The sequence below is a fragment of the Ranitomeya variabilis genome, chromosome 6, assembly GCF_051348905.1.
Source record: "Ranitomeya variabilis isolate aRanVar5 chromosome 6, aRanVar5.hap1, whole genome shotgun sequence".
NCBI classification, from domain to species: Eukaryota; Metazoa; Chordata; class Amphibia; order Anura; family Dendrobatidae; genus Ranitomeya; species Ranitomeya variabilis.
Genome location: NC_135237.1, coordinates 190,519,804 through 190,543,527, shown reverse-complemented (window position 1 = coordinate 190,543,527; position 23,724 = coordinate 190,519,804). Strand labels below are relative to the sequence as shown.

General features: G+C 43.5%; 1 protein-coding gene across 8 annotated transcripts in view; it reads right to left on the bottom strand.

Annotated features, from left to right (window-relative positions):
* GOLGA4 (golgin A4) overlaps positions 1–23,724 on the bottom strand; it is a 181,202-nt gene that overhangs the window by 135,230 nt on the left and 22,248 nt on the right. For all 8 annotated transcript variants that reach the window (XM_077269344.1, XM_077269339.1, XM_077269341.1 and 5 more), the window contains 2 exons: positions 11,298–11,351; positions 6,556–6,870 (listed from right to left, as the gene is read on the bottom strand). In XM_077269344.1, coding sequence (XP_077125459.1) covers positions 6,556–6,870; positions 11,298–11,351 — 369 coding nt within the window. The remainder of the gene's footprint in view (positions 1–6,555; positions 6,871–11,297; positions 11,352–23,724) is intronic.

Here is a 23,724-nt window from a genome sequence, read left to right as displayed (position 1 = left end):
GATCGGTTGCTCTGATCATCCAGAAGGACGTACACCTTCACGGCTTTCTCTGGGTGACCGTTGGGATATACGTTCACCAGGCAAATCTTCGCACAGGACTTGTCCCAGAGGTCTTCTCCGCAGACTTCTGTGCATGAAGAAGATATTGTGGTATGGCTTGCAGTTTGAGCTGCGTCCTCCCCGCCATGGCTCGTGGTGGGGGAAGGAGTAAGTGTAGAGTCAGGACGGAATGGGTGGAGTGCTTGTACGTGGTCCTCACTGTCACACTCCATGCACTTAATTGTAGTTTTACAGTCTTTAGCAAGGTGTTCAGTAGAAGCACAACATCTGTAGCATACCCCGAACCTCTTTAGAAGCTCCTTGCGTTCCTGGAGCGGTTTCTTCCTGAAGCCGATGCACTTTTTTAAGGGATGTGGCTTCTTGTGGATGGGACATTCACGATTTGGGTTCTCTATCTTTTCACCTTTGTTACTCTTGTCTGGGGCTGGTGTTGGTAAGGGAAGAATATCCGTCTTCTTCACTGACACTGGACCTCTGCGGTTTCTGTCGTTCGAGCGTGCGCTGACGTATTTAGAAGGAGGTGAAGCTGGGCCACTGGATTCTTGGTAAGAAAAGCTTGGGTCGTTCTTGCGCTCTGCCACGTCTTTTATAAACTCACAGAAGTAGGAGAATGGAGGAAATGACACTTGATGGTCTTTCTTGTATTTTGACCCTAGTGTAGTCCACCTTTCTTGCACGTTGTACGGTAGCTTGGAGATAATGGGATTTACTCCACGAGCAGTGTCCAGGTAGCTGAGGCCAGGTAGGTGGGTGTCTGCCTTGGCCAGCTGGAGCTCTAACAGCAAGTCACTGAGCTCTAGGAACTTTGAACTGTCCTTGCTTGATATCTTTGGAAAACTCTGTAATCGCTTGAACAGTGCGTCCTCTATGGCTTCTGGACTGCCAAAGTTTTTCTCTAGTCTTTCCCATGCAGCCATGAGACCAGCCGTTGGATTACTGATATGTACAGACCTGAGTCTCTTGACACGCTCGGTGGATTGTGGTCCTAGCCATCTGATTAGCAGGTCCAGCTCTTCGGCAGCAGTGATGCCGAGGTCACTAGTTACGGTTCTAAAGGCATTTTTCCAACCTCTGTAATTTTCAGGTTGGTCGTCAAACCTTGTGAGACCGGTTTTAGTAAGTTCGCGGCGAATCATGTACCTTGCGAAGTCGGACATGTCTGTTCTTTCTGACTTAGGATGCACGAATGTGGGCTGAGCGGTGTTGTACATAGGAGTGGAGACGTCTTGGCCTTGAAATGTGGGTAAGTATGGAGTGGCATATGCATTTAGTCCAGCAACCGGTTTGGTGGGTATAGTCTCTGCTACATGCGGAGCTGGCACTGTGCGGTTGTCGAGAGTATAATGACCTGCCGGTATATTGGGTTGCGTGTAGATAATAGCCTGTGGAGTTTGATGAGATGCATGGTCTTGGCGCATACTGGAATACGAAGGAAGTTCAAGTTTGGGAGCATTGTACTGACCTTGAGTGTAGGGTTCTGTAAGTGGATCGGCATCCTGGTGTCCTGGAGAAGCATGAACGCCATCAGGAGTGTTAGTGATGATCTGCTGTTCGCCATTTTGGCTTAGCACGTAGTCTCTTGTGCGTTCAATAGGGTCCTCCGCCTCCACTTCACACAAACTGATGCTGTCTCTTTGACTCCCACTGATAGCTCGCTCCAGGATCCTTAACTCCGCCATGGCTGTTGCGTGCTCACATTCCTTCTCCAGAGCTTCCTTGCGTGCTGCATCCGCATCCATTTCTGCTCTCTTTTGTGCTGTGGCTGCCTCCATTTCTGCTCTCTTTTGTGCTGTGGCTGCCTCCATTTCTGCTCTCTTTTGTGCTGTGGCTGCATCCATTTCTGCTCTCTTTTGTGCTGTGGCTGCATCCATTTCTGCTCTCTTTTGTGCTGTGGCTGCATCCATTTCTGCTCTCCTTTGCGCAAAGGTTGCTTGTATCTTAGACGTTTCTGCCTTAGCACGTGCCCTTATAAGCTGCTGGCTGAGAGTGGAATATTTTGATGAACTTGACCTAGATGAGCGTTTTGAGTGCTTAGACGATTTGGATGAGCGAGATGATGCATCTGGTGTCCGTGCAATTTTAGCCTCTATCTTGGTTTTAATGTCACGTACGGTGCAGTCCCTTTCAGAATTAAGCTGCTGGAAACTTTGCAATTCTTTTAAAGTCTCTGGCAGATTCAGTTTCTTCAGGAGAATAATGTATTGGTCAGTCTTCTCCATATACCTTTGGTATGCTGTGCATAATTGTTCTAGGACTCCCTCTAGTGGTAACTCATGAGAAGCAGGCCTTGATACAGTGTCTATGTGACTCAGCACTTTCTCCCATAGTGAAGACACATCACTATATACAACACATTTTTCAGTCTCTAAATTCTCCATGACTTTCCATGTAGGTTTAACTGTACGTTTTCCTCTTTCACTAGCTGGTGGATGGGGATCTAGGTCTCTTTCCTGTGTTTGTAAGTCTGGTAGGGACATTGTATACCTCGCTTCAGACATGATTTGTTTGCAGGCAGGAAGAGTGGATGATGAGGGTTATACTTCTCACTGTTTATCTGCAGTGTGTGCTTCTATGCACGCTGGGGTCTGGCTGGGAACTGGGTTACTGTGTATCTGGGAAATGTCCTTTTCCACTGGGGTTCAGCACAGACCTTGAGTTACTGTCTCTGAAGGCAGGATATTCCTTTTTACTATTCTGACTCATGGGTATGTAGAACGCAGTGGTGCCTGGATAGACCTATTCTTTTGGGCGCTTCCGTATTGACCTGTACTCACGTTCATACCGATTTATCAGATAGCTTAACTCAGCCACGATCTCATGTAAGAAGACTCCAGGAAAAGAGGATTGCTTTAACCGAAATTCTTGTATTATGATGAAAGTAGCAGGTAAAAAGGAATATTCAACAGAGTACATGCAGTAGGATGCATACAGATATGATGATGATGACAAAATGGAGAATAAGGGCGTGAACAAACATACATCACAGGACTACAGTGAGAGAGTTGGGACAAAATACAGGGAAAAGCAAACTTCTGCCTAGAAAGAAGGATAAAACACAAACAATGCAAACATTGAATGATTTCCCAAGTCGTGGGACATGACAGACCGGGTAAGTATAAATACATATATTGCACAATTGCTACCCAGCCTATAGTGTATAGCACCCAGCATATAGGTAAAGAGAAAAATCATAAAATAACTGCATAAATAGGGGAGGACGCTCGTGGACAGATTCCTGGCTAATACTTTCTATTTATGCAGTTATTTTATGATTTTCCTCTTTACCTATATGCTGGGTGCTATACATTATAGGCCGGGGGCGTGACCAATCAGAGATGCAGGATTTCCATTACAGAAAAACAGATGGAAATGGACCTTAGACAATTATATATATAGATGAAATCAGAAAAAAAACTTTCCCATTGTAGGTCAATTCGGATTAACATAATTATTAATATTTGCTAAATGGAGAACCAGAAACACATGGGCCACTTGCACATTGAACAAGTCTGTAGGAACCTGTTCACACCACCAGAAAACTTGAAGTCACAAAAGAGCACAGTGAGGTCAAAAATACTCTGTTGTAAAAAAAAAAAAAAAAAAAATCCCTATCTGATATATTTAAAACCTGATCATCTGTATAGTACCTGTATAAGCAGGGTTCAGAGAAGGACTATCCATGTGGACATGCAGGATGGAACAGCTTATACAGGTACTATACAGATGATCAGGTTTTAAATATATCAGATAGGGATTTTATACATTAGTTAGGACTGCTCTATAAGGGTATATCTTGACGATTTGGTGGAGCAGCTTAGTATACATTTTTTTGCAAAAAAACGTATCAACTAAATACCCTGTTTTCTTTACATCTTTTGACTAGCACTTGCTGATTACTGTGATTTTTTTTTTTTTTTTTTACAACAGAGTATTTTTGACCTCACTGTGCTCTTTTGTGACTTCAAGTTTTCTGGTGGTGTGAACAGGTCCTACAGACTTGTTCAATGTGCAAGTGGCCCATGTGTTTCTGGTTCTCTAATTGTTCTCTTGTTTCTACAAGACTGGGGAGTCCACCACTCCTCTGTGGGTCATTTGCATTTAAGCTGTTCCATCCTGCATATCCACATGGATAGTCCTTCTCTGAACCCTGCTTATACAGGTACTATACAGATGATCAGGTTTTAAATATATCAGATAGGGATTTTATACATTAGTTAGGACTGCTCTATAAGGGTATACCTTGACGATTTGGTGGAGCAGCTTAGTATACATTTTTTTGCAAAAAAAACGTATCAACTAAATACCCTGTTTTCTTTACATCTTTTGACTAGCACTTGCTGATTACTGTGATTTTTTTTTTTTTTGTGGCTCCACCACACTGCTGCGCAACACCCCTAGGCCACCAGGATCCTAATCCAAGCCTCTCTCCCCCTGCCTTGTGAGCACTGTGGCATCTTCCAAGCCAACAGATAAGTATAGCGATGTTTGAAAAAGACCTGGACAGGGCTGAAACGTCACTAATCACAACTTAACATGTTTTATGCACCAAACGAGCATTACTTTTGCTGTAGTGTAATTTCTTCACAAAAATTAAATTAATCACCTTACATTGGTCTGGGTGCAGCCGATTCATTCTTTCTATACCCACAATAACACTGGCTATATGAAGCTTTTAAATAATTTGTGCAATTCTTTTTTATACAGTGGCTTGCAAAAGTATTCATCCCTTGTCATTATTCATGTTTTGCTACCTCACAACCTGGAATTTCACTAGTATTTTTTTAGGATTTGCATCAGTTTATGTAAAGACAATGCCTGCAACTGAGAACGTTTGGTTTTCTTTCTGTTGTGACGCAAACAACAAATAGTACAAAATAACTGAAAACTTCAGTTTGCATAACTATTCACTCCCCTAAAGTCAGTACTTTGTAGAATCTCTTTTTGCTCAAATTACAGTTGCAAGTCACTTTGGATAAGTCTCTATCAGCTTTCCACATCTTGCCACTGGGATTTTTGCCCATTCCTCAAGGCTAAACTGCTCCAGCTCCTTCAAGTTAGGTGGTTTCCTGTAGTAAACTACAATCTTCATGTCTGACCACAGATTCTCAGTTGGTTTAAGGTCTGTGCTTTGACTAGGTCACTCCAAAACATTTCCTTGTAAACCACTCGAGCGTTGCTTTAGCAGTATGTTTTGGGTTACTGTCTTACTGGAAGGAGAACCTCAATCCCAATCTCAAATCGCTGACAGTCTGAAACAGGTTGTGTTCAAGAATATCCCTTCATTTTGCACTATCCATCTTACCCTCGACTTGGACCATTGTGTTGGTTTAGCGCTAGACATAGCATTTACCTTTGTGGCCAAAAAATTTAATTTTGGTCTCCTATGACCACAGCACCTTCCTTCATACATTTGGGGAATCTCCCACATCTTTTGCCAAACTCAAAACAACCCTTACAATTTGTGTAAGTAAAGGTTTTTTTCTGCCCACTATTCCATAAAGGCCACTTCTATACAGTGTATTTCTTATTGTGGTCGTTTGGACAGATACTCCAGTCTCTGCTTGGGAACTCAGCAGCTCCTTCAGGGTTGCCTTTGGTCTGTGTGCTGCCTCTCTGATTAATGCCCTCCTTGCTCGAGATGAGAGTTTTGGTGGGCGTCCCTCTCTTGGTAGGTTTGTTGTGGTACCAAATTCCTTCTATTTGATGATAATGGATTTGATGGTGCTCCGGGGCATCATCAGAGATTGGGATTTTATCTAATATCCCAACCCCAACTTGTACTTCTCCACAACTTTGTCCCTGACTTTTTGGAGATCTCCTTGGTCTTCAAGGTGTTGTTTGGTTAGTGGTGCCTCTTGCTTAATGGTGTTGCAGCCTCTTTGGCCTTTCAGAAAAGGTGTGTATATACTGACAGACCATGTGACACTTAGAAGGCACACAGATGGACTACCTTTCACTAAGCATGTGACTTGTGAAGGTAATTGATTACACCAAAAATGTCTAGTGGTTTCACAGCAAAAGGGGTGAAAACATTTGCACATGCCAATTAATGGCCATTTGATCCCATAAATTTAATCTATGGCTATTTTTCTCACTTCACCAACTTCGACTATGTAGTACTGATGCATCACACACAAACACACAAATCGGATTACAAAAATATTTAAAACAGAGTGTAATGTAACAAAATAGGTAAAAAGCCAAGGAGGGGTGAATAATTTCACAAGCCACTGTATAACTAATAAAGGCCAAATTTTATTCACACAACTAATTCTCTCTTTCCCTTCATGTTTTTTTTTTCCCGCAGACTGCACACATGCTCCAGACAATGATGCAGCTATCCTAAACATCTGTATTAGCATACAAATAGAACAATGCCAAAATGCCACTAAATTAAGTAATTAACCAGAAAATAAGGAGGCAGGTAACCACCAGTGCTAGAAATTGATGAGGATTTCTTCTAAGCCCCACAGTTTTAATAACATTCAGACATACCTCCGAATACTTCCCTCGGTAGTTGCCCAAGCTCTTCTCCATCCTATGCAGGCGATGAAAGAGTTGATCTTTGGTAAGCCCTTCATGAGTACCTGCAGAGTCTTCTGCTTCACTTTCAATATCTGAAGGTGGATCAAACACGGGCCCTGAACTGTCCCCATCAATTCGGTTCAGTGATTCACGTGAACCGCTTCTCACAAGTGATTCTTTGGATGGAGATCGGAACAAAGTTTCCTTTACTGGGCTTCGAAATAGTGACTCCATTGAAGGGACCCGGAGTTGAAGCTTTTGTGTAAAAGACTGAGGTTCGCTCTTCTGCAATAATGAACAATTTACTACATTAGAAATGTCAATGTAGTGTAAGTACAAAACTAAAGAGAAATGTAGGGGCATCATAGTAATGGAAAACAAACACGATCATTATTGATCGTTCTACACAGATGAAGTCATTATGGTAGCCAAACACTGCACTCAATGCATGGCATCAAGACGTTCCCTTACTAGACACGAGGTCAGGGGCTGGCTGTGCAGAAGATCTATGTATTATAGGAAGAATATTACTAGGACCACATTTTTTTTTTTGTGGCAATACCAGCTTTTTGTTATAACTCAAAAAACAATATATAGCATAAAAAGTAAAATTTACAGCGATGACTTCAGGATAGGTCATCAATCTCAGCTCCAGAAAACCCATTCACTGTAAAAGGGCATCTCATGGCTAAACCATTTTTTATTTAATTTTTTTTTTTAAGGAAGGATCAGACACCAATATGGCTAAATAGAGCTGTTAGGGGCGCAATAAGGAACAAAAAGAAAGCATTTAGAGAATTAAAGGAAGAAGGTAGTGATGAGGCATTAAATAAATACAGAAAATTAAATAAATTCTGTAAAAAGCAAATCAAGGCAGCAAAAATTGAGACAGAGAGACTCATTGCCAGAGAGAGTAAAAATAATCCCAAAATATTCTTTAACTATATAAATAGTAAGAAACTAAAAAATGACAGTGTTGGTCCCCTTAAAAATAATCTGGGGGAAATGGTGGATGAGGATGAGGAAAAAGCCAATCTGCTAAATGACTTTTTTTCATCAGTATTTACAAAAGAAAATCCCATGGCAGCCAATATGACTAGTGATAAAAATTCCCCATTAAATGTCACCTGCTTAACCCAGCAGGAAGTACAGCGGCGTCTAAAAATCACTAAAATTGACAAATCTCCGGGCCCGGATGGGATACACCCCCGAGTACTGCAGGAACTAAGTACAGTCATTGATAGACCATTATTTTTAATCTTTAAAGAGTCCATAATAACAGGGTCTGTACCACAGGACTGGCGTATAGCAAATGTGGTGCCAATATTCAAAAAAGGGGCAAAAACTGAACTCGGTAATTATAGGCCAGTAAGTTTAACCTCTACTGTGGGTAAAATCCTGGAGGGCATTCTAAGGGATGCTATACTGGAGTATCTGAAGAGGAATAACCTCATGACCCAGTATCAGCACGGGTTTACTAGGGACCGCTCATGTCAGACTAATTTGATCAGCTTCTATGAAGAGGTAAGTTCCGGACTGGACCAAGGGAACCCAGTGGACGTAGTGTATATGGACTTTTCCAAAGCTTTTGATACGGTGCCACACAAAAGGTTGTTACACAAAATGAGAGTAATGGGGATAGGGGAAAATATGTGTAAGTGGGTTGAGAGCTGGCTCAGGGATAGGAAACAAAGGGTGGTTATTAATGGAGCACACTCGGACTGGGTCGCGGTTAGCAGTGGGGTACCACAGGGGTCAGTATTGGGCCCTCTTCTTTTTAACATATTTATTAATGACCTTGTAGGGGGCATTCAGAGTAGAATTTCAATATTTGCAGATGACACTAAACTCTGTAGGGTAATCAATACAGGGGAGGACAATTTTATATTACAGGATGATTTATGTAAACTAGAAGCTTGGGCTGATAAATGGCAAATGAGCTTTAATGGGGATAAATGTAAGGTCATGCACTTGGGTAGAAGTAATAAGATGTATAACTATGTGCTTAATTCTAAAACTCTGGGCAAAACCATCAATGAAAAAGACCTGGGTGTATGGGTGGATGACAGACTCATATTCAGTGGCCAGTGTCAGACAGCTGCTACAAAAGGCAAATAAAATAATGGGATGTATTAAAAGAGGCATAGATGCTCATGAGGAGAACATAATTTTACCTCTATACAAGTCACTAGTTCGACCACACTTAGAATACTGTGCACAGTTCTGGTCTCCGGTGTATAAGAAAGACATAGCTGAATTAGAGCGGGTGCAGAGAAGAGCGACCAAGGTTATTAGAGGACTGGGGGGTCTGCAATACCAAGATAGGTTATTACACTTGGGGCTATTTAGTTTGGAAAAACGAAGACTAAGGGGTGATCTTATTTTAATGTATAAATATATGAGGGGACAGTACAAAGACCTTTCTGATGATCTTTTTAATCATAGACCTGAGACAGGGACAAGGGGGCATCCTCTACGTCTGGAGGAAAGAAGGTTTAAGCATAATAACAGACGCGGATTCTTTACTGTAAGAGCAGTGAGACTATGGAACTCTCTGCCGTATGATGTTGTAATGAGTGATTCATTAATTAAATTTAAGAGGGGACTGGATACCTTTCTGGAAAAGTATAATATTACAGGGTATATACACTAGATTCCTTGATAAGGCGTTGATCCAGGGAACTAGTCTGATTGCCGTATGTGGAGTCGGGAAGGAATTTTTTTCCCCATGGTGGAGCTTACTCTTACCACATGGGTTTTTTTTGCCTTCCCCTGGATCAACATGTTAGGGCATGTTAGGTTAGGCTATGGGTTGAACTAGATGGACTTAAAGTCTTCCTTCAACCTCAATAACTATGTAACTATGTAACTATGACACTTGTATCCTTCACGACCTTAGGATTTCCTAGGATTTTTCTTCCAAAAGCCATGCCTTTTTTTATTTCTGGCCATGTGACTGACTACTTGTTTTGCGGAATGAGTTATACTTTTGATAGACACCATTGATTTTACCGTATAGCGTACTGGAAAACCGGGAAAAAAATGCCAAATGGAGTGAAATTGCAAAAAAAAAAAAAAAGGGCAATTCCACAATTTTTATTTTTTACCATGTTTGCTAAATGCTAAAACTGACCTGCCATTATGATTTTCCAGGTCATTACGAGTTTGCAGATACCAAACATCTATAGGATTTTTTTTTATTTAAGCGGGGGAAAAAAAATCCAAAGTTTATGAAAAAAATAAATAAATATGACACCACTTTCCGAGACCCATAGGAACTCAATTTTTCAGGTTCTGGGACTGAGTGAGAGCTGGCATTTTTATTTATACCATTTTGGAGTAGATACAATGTTTTGATTGCTCTTTATTGCAATGTTGCGGAGACCAAGAAACTTAATTCTGATGTTTCAATTTTTTCTTCTCACTACGAAGTTTACCGATCGGATTAATTTAGCTTATATTTTGATAGACTGTGCGTTTCTGAAGGCAGCAATACCAAATATGTGTATTTTTTATTTTGAATAGGGCAATAAGGAGGTGATTTGAACTTTTATAATTTTTTAAAACCTATTTTCTACTTTTTACTGGCTTCAATAGTCCCCTTAGGAGACTTGAAGCAGCAGAAATCATCATTTCTTATGAACGCCGGCCATGGAGCGGTGTTCATAGGAGATCTGCAAAGTCAAGCACGGAGGTCTCTCCTGTAGACCTCCGGCTGTCATGCCAACCTATCGACGCCCCACGATCATGTGAAAACAGGCACCGAAGGGCACGATTTGTGACGTGCATCCAGTTTGTGCAAGCTAAATGCCACTGTCAGAGATTGACAGCGGAATTTAACATGTTAACTGGCGCTGGTGGATCATGATTCCACCCGCGGCTATTAGGGCACATTACAGCTGATCAATTCACCGGTCATGTGCTGGTAAGCATGCGGGTTCAGGACCGGAGCCCGCATCAAATACAAGGACATGACCCATGATGTACCTATACGTCATAGGCCGTGAGGGGTTTAAAAAGGTCAGCTTCCTTTCATTTTAGTTTAACTACATGGTTTTTGAGATAAACATTTTTGTAATTGGACATTCAACTTTAAACAATTTGTCCACTACTTTTACATTGATGGCCTATCCTTAGGACAGGTCATCAATGTTTGATCGGCTGGGGTCCAACATCAGGCACCCTGCCGATAAGCTGTTATCGGTGTCTGCTGAAGCCGGCCAGAAGTACTTACTTGCGGAGCTGGCAGTCACTACAGGTAGCCAGTCAGCTAAGCAAGCAGGTACTTCCAGCCGGCGACTGCAGTATACACAGATAACAGCTGATCGGGCAAGGTTCCGGGTGTCGAACCCTTGCCGATAGGACATTGATGACCTATAATAAGGATAGGCCATCAATGTAAAAGTAGTGCACTTTAATGTAATCGGTGGCCATGAATCAGCTGAAAGAAGCCTAGAATAAGACAGACAAAAAAAAGTTACAAATCTCCTGTTGGCCTGTGATAACGACCAGCACTTCTGTCCATACAATGGCTGCTGGTACAGGAACATGTGACTAGACCTGTCCATCAGCCCTCAGGTCTGTAGTTCTACCTACATCAGTGCCAAATATAAGGGGGACATTTTCAAGAATACACACAGCCAGATCAAGCTCTGTTTAGACAATGGGGCAGCAAGTCCAAAGTCAAAGCTGTAACACTATGTAGAGCGTACCTGACTTGAGGATGAATCGCTGCCATTCATGCTGTCCGCAGACCTTGATACATTCTGTTTGACAAGAATTAAAAAATATATAAATTTACACATCTGAAATGTGAAGGTAAATCGGTAGTAATTGAAAACTAAAGTAATATAGTTATTAAATTTGCAAAATTAAAATAATTAATATATTATTGCAACAGAAGTTTAATGCAATATGTATACAGGACAATGTTGGTTACAATCTATATAAAAATGTAAGCCTGCAGGAGGAAGACAGGGTTACAGCCGCCACACACTGACTAACGTCTGCTGAACCTGCTGACATTAGCGGGGTCGTCTAGAGTCTAATGGGTATCAGGGCCTCCCAAATCTTTCTCAACAGATGATTTCGGAGTTGAGAAGGATCTTGCATGTCAGAGTCCCGGCAGCTGATAGGAGTGTTCAGCAGAACCTTCCTGTGAATGGGGAACTATGGAGAGTTAGCTGTAGAATGTGCAGCCATCTACAGTGTATGAGGGAGCTTTAAATGCCTTGGATTGCAATTCATTAATTTCTTAGAGCTACCCAGCACAATAATGCCAAGCAGGTATTTAACACTTTCTTTTGAGTTATGCAAATCTGGTTGAATTCTTTATAAAGGGCCTTAAAGAGTGACCGTTGTTTTTATTTCCATTTCACAAATTGATAGCACACATGAAAATAAGCAACTTTGACATATATCTTTTCAGACTTTTTCAATCTCAATTCATGGGTTAAACAGTAAAATCTGTATTCAGTGAAGAAATGATTTTACTGTTATCAAGGTATATGACAGTTGCTGCTCATCAAATTTTACGGAGAAAGAATGAGGAGCTAGAGGCAGACACACTTTACTGCAAATTCTCCAGAAATAATAATCAAAAGACTGACTCACTTCCAAACAGAAAACTGGTGTGTACAGGAGCATATTAAGAGTAGCCATCTTCATACATCACTAACAAATAAAGTAACACTCTGTAGCGCTATAGCATGCAAACATGACATATGACATTTGAATTGCACTACTGTTCTAGAAAGTAGGAAAAAACGAAAATACTTAGCACATAAATTGGCCAATTCATGCATGCCCAAAAGCCATGGCAAGGCGACCTTCTTTCCTTGGGACCTATCTAATGTGACTCCTCTCCTAGGCTGAAGCCTACATTTATATGGGTAGATACTGCAGGATCCTGCTCTAATTAATACCGCTAAGTGCTGATGTGTGGAGTGTTCGGTCACAGGGCCTATTTAGAATATCAAGAGACTGACCGTCACTTCCAAACAGAAACCTGGTGTGAACAGGTGCTTACTAAGAGTAGCCATCTCCATACATAACTAACAGAAGCAAAGAAAGTCGCCTTGCCGTAGCTGCTGGGCATGCATGACTTGGCCATATTTTCGTGCTAAGTATCTTTGTTTTTTCCTACATTCTAGAGCAGTAATGCAATTCCAATTTCACATATTTCATGTTTACATGATATAGCGCTACAGAGTAACACTTTACTTGTTACTCCTGAAATAACAGTTACAGGTTAGTTATTTCAAGTTCACTTTAAAGGGAATCGGTCAGAAGGATTTCACCCCCAAACTATTTATATTTGCACGTAGCTTTTTCACAGACAGGTCCAGCAACACCTCTACATGGCCATTCCATTCCTTCATTATTGAAAAATCAGAGTTTCAATTGATACGCGAATGAGGCTGAAAAGCTACTGTAAATCTGAAGCCTCTGTCATTCCAACTCTATACAGCACCTCTTGCTGTCTCCTCCTGCTAGACTGACAGCTCCTTTGAAAAAAAGTCACAGAGGAAAATGCAGAGATGTTTACCTGCTGAAGCCTCCAACCAAATGAACTAGCAGGGTGCGGCGGACATGATTAATGATGGCAAAAACACAGGTGCAAAAAATGCTTTGCATTGCCTGTGTGAACAACGCCACATACAGACTATTATCTCTTATCTTTTTGTGCACTAATGCCAAACAGCCAATACTGGATTGAAAGTGGTTGTTTCATCGGTATTTTTTGCACCTGTGTTTTTGCCATCATTAATCGTGTCCGCCGCACCCTGCTAGTGCATTTGGTTGGAGGCTTCAGCAGGTAAACATCTCTGCATTTTTCTCTGTGACTTTTTTTCAATTTTTTGGAGGATCTTTAAGTCCTCTTTTTGTGTCTGTGAGCTTTTATTCTATGTTTAGCATTAGGACTTTCAAAACGTAAGGACCCTTGACGCGGGTTGCCAGCTTACGTATTGAGACCCCAATATAAACTAATACCTTACATACATTGATATGTTTTGTTTTGCACTTTATCTTGCAGGGTGCGGTCGGACCAAGATGGCTCTGTAAACTGTAGGCCTCTATTCACACAGCATGCATTTTGTAGCACTGGGCGGCCCGCCTGTATGTGCGTTAGTAATAGGCTGTAGACCAGATGCTCTGCATTGCCTGTGTGAACAATGCCACATACAGACTATTATCTCTTATCTTTTTGTGCTCTAATGCCAAACAGCCAACACTGGATTGAAAGTGGTTGTTTCATCGGTATTTTTTGCACCTGTGTTTTTGCCATCATTAATCGTGTCCGCCGCACCCTGCTAGTGCATTTGGTTGGAGGCTTCAGCAGGTAAACATCTTTGCATTTTTCTCTGTGACTTTTTTTCAATTTTTTGGAGGATCTTTAAGTCCTCTTTTTGTGTCGGTGAACTGACAGCTCCTTTGCCTGAAGTCACACAACATAGACGCTGTGGCAATGGACAGGGAGTGACACAAGCTTCAGATCTGCCTTAGCCATTTGAATAGTAATTCCAATGCTGATTTCTCAGTAATAGAGGAACAGGCTGGGCATGTATAGGCATTAAAAGAGCTATAAAAGCATATAAATAGCTTGGAGGGTAAAATCCTGCTGACAGAGTCAGTTTAACAGATGAATGTTTCCCATAATCTGAGAGGGAAAGATGAGTCAAGAAGAAAGAAGCAGATATCTCTGATAAGATATTACACAGTTGCTTATTTCCATTTGTACTATTTATCTATGAAATAAAAATTAAAAAACTATCTTCGCATTTTAAAGCATAGATGTTAGTCAGCTATCAAGCTAAGGCTCAGTAAGAGGGCCGCAAACAACTATTGCCAGTGAAAATATTTACTTGGGCGTTTCAGACTGCACATCGCTTTGTTCGCCCAGAGTCAAGTTGCTGGCAGAGACGCCTGGTGATGGCGTTCTCATAAAGAACACAGGAGCGATCAGCTCAACGAGGCATCAAGTGTATGGGGGAGTCAGCAAAGATGGCGGCCAGACAAACAATCAGCCAAAGCGTCGCTCGTCTGACAGCCAGCTAATTTGTATGGCTGGATTAAGCACTGGGAGTCACTTCATTTACATAAACAGATTATAAATGATGTACATGTTGTATATATTGAAAATAGCTATTAATGTAAAGAACTTCATACTACATATTGGTGGGGTGTGAAAATAAAATTGAACAGTTCTGTATACATGAATGCAAAAACCCCTACATCTAAACTACTGGGTAAATAGCATGAAACATACGAGCATATGCTTTCATATACACATCTTTTCCCATTAAAAAGGGGAAAAAATTCTGCTATTAGTGAGATTGTTAACACTTAGATGGATCATTTTATATAACATGCTTTGTTACTCTTTTTTCTGAGAATAAATAATTCCCTTTCACCCATGCAATTTGTTAATTAATGTCTGGTGATATAAAACTTAGAAAAACCTACATATCACTTATGGAAGATTATTAAACTCAACAAATATAGGCATACACAACTTATGTACAGGCTAGAGCCAAGTGTGGCCCTGGCACTGCAGGCGGGAACATGTCTGCCTTGTGTCATATATCTTACACACTGCATCTAAGCAGCACATTGGACATTATGGAGCAGATTCATTAAGGCTATGTGCACACGTTGCGGATTCGTGTGCGGATTTTTCCGCAGTTTTTGAAAAATCCACAGGTAAAACACACTGCATTTTACACCAAATTTACCGCAGATTTCCTGCGGTTTTTGTTCAGATTTCACCTGCGGTTTTACACCTGCGGATTCCTATTGAGGAGCAGGTGTAAAATGCTGCGGAATCCAAACAAAGATTTGACAAGCTGCGGAAAATACAACGCAGCGTTTCCACGCGGTATTTTCCACACCATGTGCACAGCGGATTTGGTTTTCCATAGATTTACATGGTACTGTAAACCGCATGGAAAACAGCTGCAAATCCGAGAGGCCAATCCGCTGCGGATCCGCAGGCAAATCATACTTAAAAAAACCAAATCGTATATACTCGGGTATAAGCAGAGATTTTCAGCCCTTTTTTTTTTTTTTTTTTTTTTAGGCTAAAAGTGTCCCTCTCGGCTTATACTCGAGTCATTGTCACAGGGAGTTGGCGGGGGAGGGGGAGTGGCGGCGCGGTCTCTGCTTCTCAGATGGTCTCCGGCACCCGCAGCTCTTCCTGTTTTCAGCTCACCCTCGCCAATCATACTCACCCCCTCCTGGCGCGGTCTCTCTGCAAGTCCCTGCTTCTCCGATGGGCTCAGGCGCGCACAGACAGCTTGTTCCTGTGTTCAGCGGTCAAGTGGTACTGCTCATTAAAGTAATGAATATGGGCGTGACTCCACTCCCATAGGCGTGGAGCGCATTCATTACTTTAATGAGCAGTACCATGTGACCGCTGAACACAGGAACAAGCTGCCTGTGTGCGCCTGAGCCCATCGGAGAAGCAGGGAGTTGCAGAGAGACTGCGCCAGGAGGGGGTGAGTATGATGGGTGAGCCATGCGATACTCACCTGGCCCCGTCACACCGCCGGGCTCTGTCCTCCACGTCCTCTGGCTGTAACGTTCAAGTCAGAGGGCGCAATGACGTGTTTAGTGCGCACCCTCTGCCAGAACAGTCACTGCAGAGATCCGGAAGACACACCGGCGCGTGGGGGTGGAACGGTGACAGGTGAATATTGCATGTGCCGGTGTCCTGAGCCAGCGGTGACACCAGCACCTGGCCCCCATAACGCGCCGCTGTCCTCACCTGCTCAGGACACCGGCACCAGACCCCCAGTGACGAGAGGTGAGTATGTCATTTTTTTGTTTTTCAATCGCAGCAGCATATGGAGCATATTCTATGGAGCATCTTATGGGGTCATCAACCTTTGTGCAGCATTATGTGGGGCATAATATTCTATGGAGCATCTTATGGGGCCATCAACCTTTATGGAGCAGCATATGGGGCATAATATTCTATGGAGCATCTTATGGGGCCATCAACCTTTATGGAGCAGCATATGGGGCATAATATTCTATGGAGCATCTTATGGGGCCATCAACCTTTATGGAGCAGCATATGGGGCATATTATTCTATGGAGCATCTTATGGGGCCATCATCCTTTGTGCAGAATTATATGGGGCATAATATTCTATGGAGCATCTTATGGGGCCATCAACCTTTATGGAGCAGCATATGGGACATAATATTCTATGGAGCATCTTATGGGGCCATCATCCTTTGTGCAGAATTATATGAGGCATAATATTCTATGGAGCATCTTATGAGGCCATCAATCTTGGTGCAGCATTATATGGGGCATAATATTCTATGAAGCATCTTATGGGGCCATCAACCTTTATGGAGCAGCATATGGGGCATATTATTCTATGGAGCATCTTATGGGGCCATCAACCTTTGTGCAGCATTACTGTATATGGGGCATATTATTCTATGGAGCATCTTATGGGGCCATCAACCTTTGTGCAGCATTATATGGGGCATAATATTCTATTGAGCATCTTATGGGGCCATCAACCTTTGTGCAGCATTATATGGGGCAAAATATTCTATGGAGCATCTTATGGGGCCATCATTAACCTTTTATGCAGCATTATATGGGGCGAATTTTAATATGGAGCATCTTATGGGGCCCATCATGAACTGTATGGAGCATTATATGGGGCTTCTGATTCAAGATGGATATTCAAAAACACTTAACCTACTGATGTCTCAATAATTTTACTTTTATTGGTATCTATTTCTATTTTTGAAATTTACCAGTAACTGCTTCATTTCCCACCCATAGTCGAGTCAATAAGTTTTCCCAGTTTTTTTGTGGCAAAATTAGTGGTCTCGGCTTATACTCGAGTATATAAGGCTAGTTTCACACTAGCGTTTTGAGGAGCTGTGGAGGGCTGCAGACTTCCTCTGTGAAGCCCCGCCCTCGGCCGTATCTCCGCCACTAGCTCCGCCTACTTCTGCATGCGGCCGGCATGCAGCCTGCGTACCTATCTTTAACATTCGGTACGCAGGTCATGCCGCTGTATGCGGATGCTTCCGCATACGTCATTTTGACGATGCGGCGACCAGCATAGAACGCAGCTTGCAGCAATTTTTTTTTTCCGCATCGTCAAAACAACGCATGCAGAAGCAAACACATACAGCGGCACGACCTGTGTACCTAATGTTAAAGATAGGTAGGCAGCATGCCGGCTGCATGCAGAAGTAGGTGGAGCTAGCGGCGGAGGTGCGGCCGAGGGTGGGGCTTCACAGAGGAAGTCCGCAGCTCCTCCAAACGCTAATGTGAAACCGGCCTAAGGTAACTACATGAACCGTGTCAATTTGAAAATCTCAAATTCAGATCTGTTCGGCCTGTAATCTGAAAGTGTAGGAACCATATCTTCCAAATAATATAAAATAAAAAGTTTCATGACTTGTCCTAATCTTAAATAATTTTTGATAATATGATTAGGATGAGACTGTATTTAGAAAATCACGCTTCGAGATATGATCCTATGGAAATCCCAATTTTAATCGCTGAACAAATGTAACCAGGAACACAACACATCTGCGTTTTGTTTTGTTTTTTTAATTTGTAATATATAGTTTTCCCAAAATCGTCCATCAAAATTTAGAATTTGACACTTTAAAAACAAAATATCAATAAACACTGTCTTGTGACATATGAAATTAAAGCCTGACCTTATTCTAGACCGAGATATGATCAAAAATGTATAGTCATACAAGCCCAAAATTCAGGCTTTCAAAACTTTAGAAATCTATAAAAACTAATTACTGTATATATTCGAGTATAAGCCGAGAATTTCAGCTCATTTTTTTATGGACCTGGCTCCACTCCCATAGGGGTGGAGCCACATATTCATTACTGTAATGAACGGTACCATGTGACCGCTCAATACAGGAAGCTGCCGGCGCCGGAGAACCAGGGACCGCGCCAGGAGCAGGTGAGTATAACGCAGTGCGCAATATTCACCTGTCCCCCGTTCCGACAGCCGCTGCTCCGTCTTCTGCGTGATGCTCAGGTCAGAGGGCGCGGTGATGTGATTAGTGTGCACGCCGCCCTCTGCCTGAACGTCAGTGCAGAGGACTGGGAAGACACAGTGGTGCTCGGCGGTGGAACGCGGACCGGTGAATATAGCAAGTGCCGGGGGCCTGAGAGGTGAGTATGTGATTTATTTTTTTTTTTTAATCGCAGCAACAGCATATGGGGCTAATGTCTGTATGGAGCATCTTATGGGGCAATGTGCAGCATTATATGGGGCAAATATCTGTATGGGGCCATGTGCAACATTATATGGGGCAAATATCTGTATGGGGCCATGTGCAGCATTATATGGGGCAAATATCTGTATGGAGCATCTTATGGGGCTATGTGCAGCATTATATGGGGCAAATATCTGTATGGGGCCATGTGCAGCATTATATGGGGCAAATATCTGTAAGGAGCATCTTATGGGGCCATGTGCAGCATTATATGGGGCAAATATCTCTATGGAGCATCTTATGTGGCCATAATCAGGATTTGTGCAGCATTGTATGGGGCAAATGTCTGTATGGAGCATCTTATGGGGTCATAATCAACATTTGTGCAGCATTATATGGGGCATATTTTAATATGAAGCATTTTATGGGGCCCATCATAAACTGTATGGAGCATTATATGGGGCTCCTGATTCAATATGGATATTCAAAAACACTTAACCTACTGATGTCTCAATTAATTTTCCTTTTATTGGTATCTAATTTTATTTTTGAAATTTACCAGTAGCTGCTGCATTTTCCACCCTATGCTTATACTCGAGTCATTAAGTTTTCCCAGTTTTTTATGGCAAAATATATTTTGTGGCAAGTATATACGGTAACTAATGAAGATAAAAAATCAAAATGTATTTTTAATTCACTAAACAAGCACTTCAAAAGACCCCAAAGAAAATAAATATCCTACGAGGTAAGTTAAAAAAATAAATTCAGATTTAGATCACTTAAAATGGAATGACATGCACATCTTCTGAGGGACTGGAGTCACACTTCTGAGGAAAAAACAAAACAAAAAAACACTGATGGGCGCCCATACACACGCCAGGTCTTGGCTCCTTCCCAGCTCATTATAATCTTTATTTTTTATTTATATATAGCACTAACATATTCCGCAGTGCTTTACAGTTTGCACACATTATCATCGCTGTCCCCGATGGGGCTCACAATCTAAATTCCCTATCAGTATGTCTTTGGAATGTGGGAGGAAACCGGAGTACCTGGAGGAAACCCACACAAACACGGGGAGAACATACAAACTCTTTGCAGATGTTGTCCTTGGTGGGGTTTGAACCCAGGACTCCAGCGCTGCAAGGCTGCAGTGCTATCCACTGCGCCACTGTGCTGCCCGTGGCGGAGTGTCTTCAAACTATAGTAAATACTCAAAATATCCAATAAAATATACTCCCCTTAGTATTTTTATTAGATATTACAAAATACAGTAATATTACATTGTGTGTTATTGCTTCATATCTTTACTCAGAATGATAAAATATTCTACCATTTAGTTCAGTCGAGTATTAATTGTACGGGGGAAGGTCACTTTGGAAGATTTATGATTGGTGACCTTGGAAAACAGGAGTTAAAAGTTAAAAACAGTAATCATCGGTTTATCTTTTTAACCCCTTAGTGACAGAGCCAATTTGGAACTTAATGACCAAGCCAATTTTTACAATTCTGACCACTGTCACTTTATGAGGTTATAACTCAAGAGACTTTATATATGGCATTACTTCTGTTCTTACAAAGTTAATTAGTCCACCTGGTGATGAACACCAAAACCGCCCCCATTTGATTTCATTGGGCATTTGTCAGACATTTATACTGCACAATATTAAAAAATATATATATATGAACAACACAGTACAAAAACACAGCAATAAAAATTTACAAACAGTAATACAACAGCTCATTTTTCCTATTCAGGCCTTTTGGATGTCTCGTATGCAAGTTGTAAATCCATTAGGCTACTTTAGTCAGAAGACGTCTTTTTGTGTCTCCTCCGCGCAAAGGTTTTTTTACCTGTTCTATGCCTTGAACCTTCATTGCAGACAAATTTCCTGCATGAAATGTAATAAAATGTTTGGCTACCATTGAAATATTTCTATTACTATTACTACCTTTCAAGGTATCTCTTATATGTTCAGATATGCGCGTTTTCAATTTTCTAGTGGTGCAGCCTATGTAAGTCAAATTGCACAAATCACAATGTGGCAAGTTATAAATTGTCTTATATCATAAACTGTGTCATTTGAGTTATCAGAAAAGGTTTTACCTATATGTGCATGTTCACACGTGCTGCACGATGTTGTGCCACACCTATAGAAACCCTACGTTTCCAGCAATGTAGTAGATTTAGTGTCAGAACAAAACAAACCTGGGGAGACTAAATTCCCCACAGTAGGAGGTGTTGTATCACTATTTGTACATTTTTATCGCTGTGTTTTATATATATATATATATATATATATATATATATATATATATATATATATATATATATATATATACACTAGATGGCAGCCGGGGAGTCTAGAATCCATATATACTTTATTTATTCAAATGTAAGAATAATACAATTAATAAATAATAGTAAGAAAGAACAAAAAATGGCTGCACTCACCAGCTCTTGACAATTCTTGACAGTACGGCACATTTCTGATTGGTCGCTCGCGGCAGGCGGCAACCAATCAGAAAAGTGCCGCGCACCACGAAGGCATATATCTTTGTCCACCCTGAGCGGGTGTAGGACGCTGGTGACGTCACTTATCTCCGGACAAAGCCACGGAAGTTGGCACAAATTGCCGGAAGTAGTATTCTAGGCAATTATATATTAGATTTTAATGTTATCAGTGTTTACCTTTGAACGTTTATATTGTATTGTCCTGTCACCAGCCATGTGTACGATTATCGGCCGAAAGCCTCTCTGGAACCAATAATCACCCCATGTAAAGGTATCTTTATAAGTTAAAGATTCAGAATACTATGACTTTTATCATATCCTGAACAGTCAAGTTTTTTATGAACCGTTAAGGTTTTCTGGTTGAAGTAAAAAAAACTCTGAGTGTTTACAGTTTGAAACCATAAAATGTTGAAAAATGATGCCATTCTTGAGTATATCACTCAATGGTGCTCATAAACGTGTCAAATTTGATCTATAATATACTTTAATATACGTTACTTTAATCTTTAATATACTTAAGAACAGGGCCCCAGACATCACACAGGGGGTCTGAAACACCGCACAGTGGTCCAAAATATCGCTGTGCTCTGCCTGGGGCCCCATATGCTGCCTGGGGCCCCTGTGCTCTGCCTGGGGCCACTGTGCTCTGCCTGGGGCCCCATGTTCTGCCTGGGGCCCCTGTGCTCTGCCTGGGGCCACTGTGCTCTGCCTGGGGCCCCTGTGCTCTGCCTGGGGCCCCATGCTCTGCCTGGGGCCCCTGTGCTCTGCCTGGGGCCCCTGTGCTCTGCCTGGGGCCCCTGTGCTCTGCCTGGGGCCACTGTGCTCTGCCTGGGGCCACTGTGCTCTGCCTGGGGCCACTGTGCTCTGCCTGGGGCCCCATAGGCTGCCTGGGGCCCCTGTGCTCTGCCTGGGACCACTGTGCTCTGCCTGGGGCCCCATATGCTGCCTGGGGCCCCTGTGCTCTGCCTGGGGCCCCATATGCTGCCTGGGGCCCCTGTGCTCTGCCTGGGTGTAGGACACTGGTGACGTCACTTATCTCCGGACATTAGCTCCGGACATTAGCTCCGGACAAAGCCACGGAAGTTGGCACAAATTGCAGGAAGTAGTATTCTAGGCAATTATATATTAGATGGGCATTTCTTGAAGGAAATACATGGTGCTTGAACAGCGCTACCAGCTTTACAGCAGCACTTTTCACACACGGGACTGGGGGGCGCTTACTTTTGCACCCGGAGGCGCACTTACTTTTGCACCCGGGGGCGCACTTACTTTTGCACCCGGGGGCGCACTTACTTTTGCACCCGGGGGCGCACTTACTTTTGCACCCGGGGGCGCACTTACTTTTGGGGCCGCACTTACTTTTGGTGGGCGGGGCTCCTCGGCCTCCGATTTGGTTGGTGGGGCCCCTCGTCCTCCGATTTGGTGGGTGGGGACCCTCGGCCTCCGATTTGGTTGGTGGGGCCCCTCGTCCTCTGATTTGGTGGGTGGGGACCCTCGACCTCCGATTTGGTGGGCGGGGACCCTCGGCCTCCGATTTGGTGGGCGGGGACCCTCGGCCTCCGATTTGGTGGGCGGGGACCCTCGGCCTCCGATTTGGTGGGCGGGGACCCTCGGCCTCCGATTTGGTGGGCGGGGACCCTCGGCCTCCGATTTGGTGGGCGGGGACCCTCGGCCTCCGATTTGGTGGGCGGGGACCCTCGGCCTCCGATTTGGTGGGCGGGGACCCTCGGCCTCCGATTTGGTGGGCGGGGACCCTCGGCCTCCGATTTGGTGGGCGGGGACCCTCGGCCTCCGATTTGGTGGGCGGGGACCCTCGGCCTCCGATTTGGTGGGCGGGGACCCTCGGCCTCCGATTTGGTGGGCGGGGACCCTCGGCCTCCGATTTGGTGGGCGGGGACCCTCGGCCTCCGATTTGGTGGGCGGGGACCCTCGGCCTCCGATTTGGTGGGCGGGGACCCTCGGCCTCCGATTTGGTGGGCGGGGACCCTCGGCCTCCGATTTGGTGGGCGGGGACCCTCGGCCTCCGATGTGGTGGGCGGGGACCCTCGGCCTCCGATGTGGTGGGCGGGGACCCTCGGCCTCCGATGTGGTGGGCGGGGACCCTCGGCCTCCGATGTGGTGGGCGGGGACCCTCGGCCTCCGCTTTGGTGGGCGGGGCCGGGCCCCTCGGCCTCCGCTTTGGTGGGCGGGGCCGCTCGGCCTTCTATTTGGTGGGCGGGGCTCCTCGGCCTCCGATTTGGTTGGCGGGGCCCCTCGGCCTCCGATTTGGTGTGTGCTCTGCCTGGGGCCACTGTGCTCTGCCTGGGGCCCCATATGCTGCCTGGGGCCCCTGTGCTCTGCCTGGGGCCCCATATGCTGCCTGGGGCCCCTGTGCTCTGCCTGGGGCCCCTGTGCTCT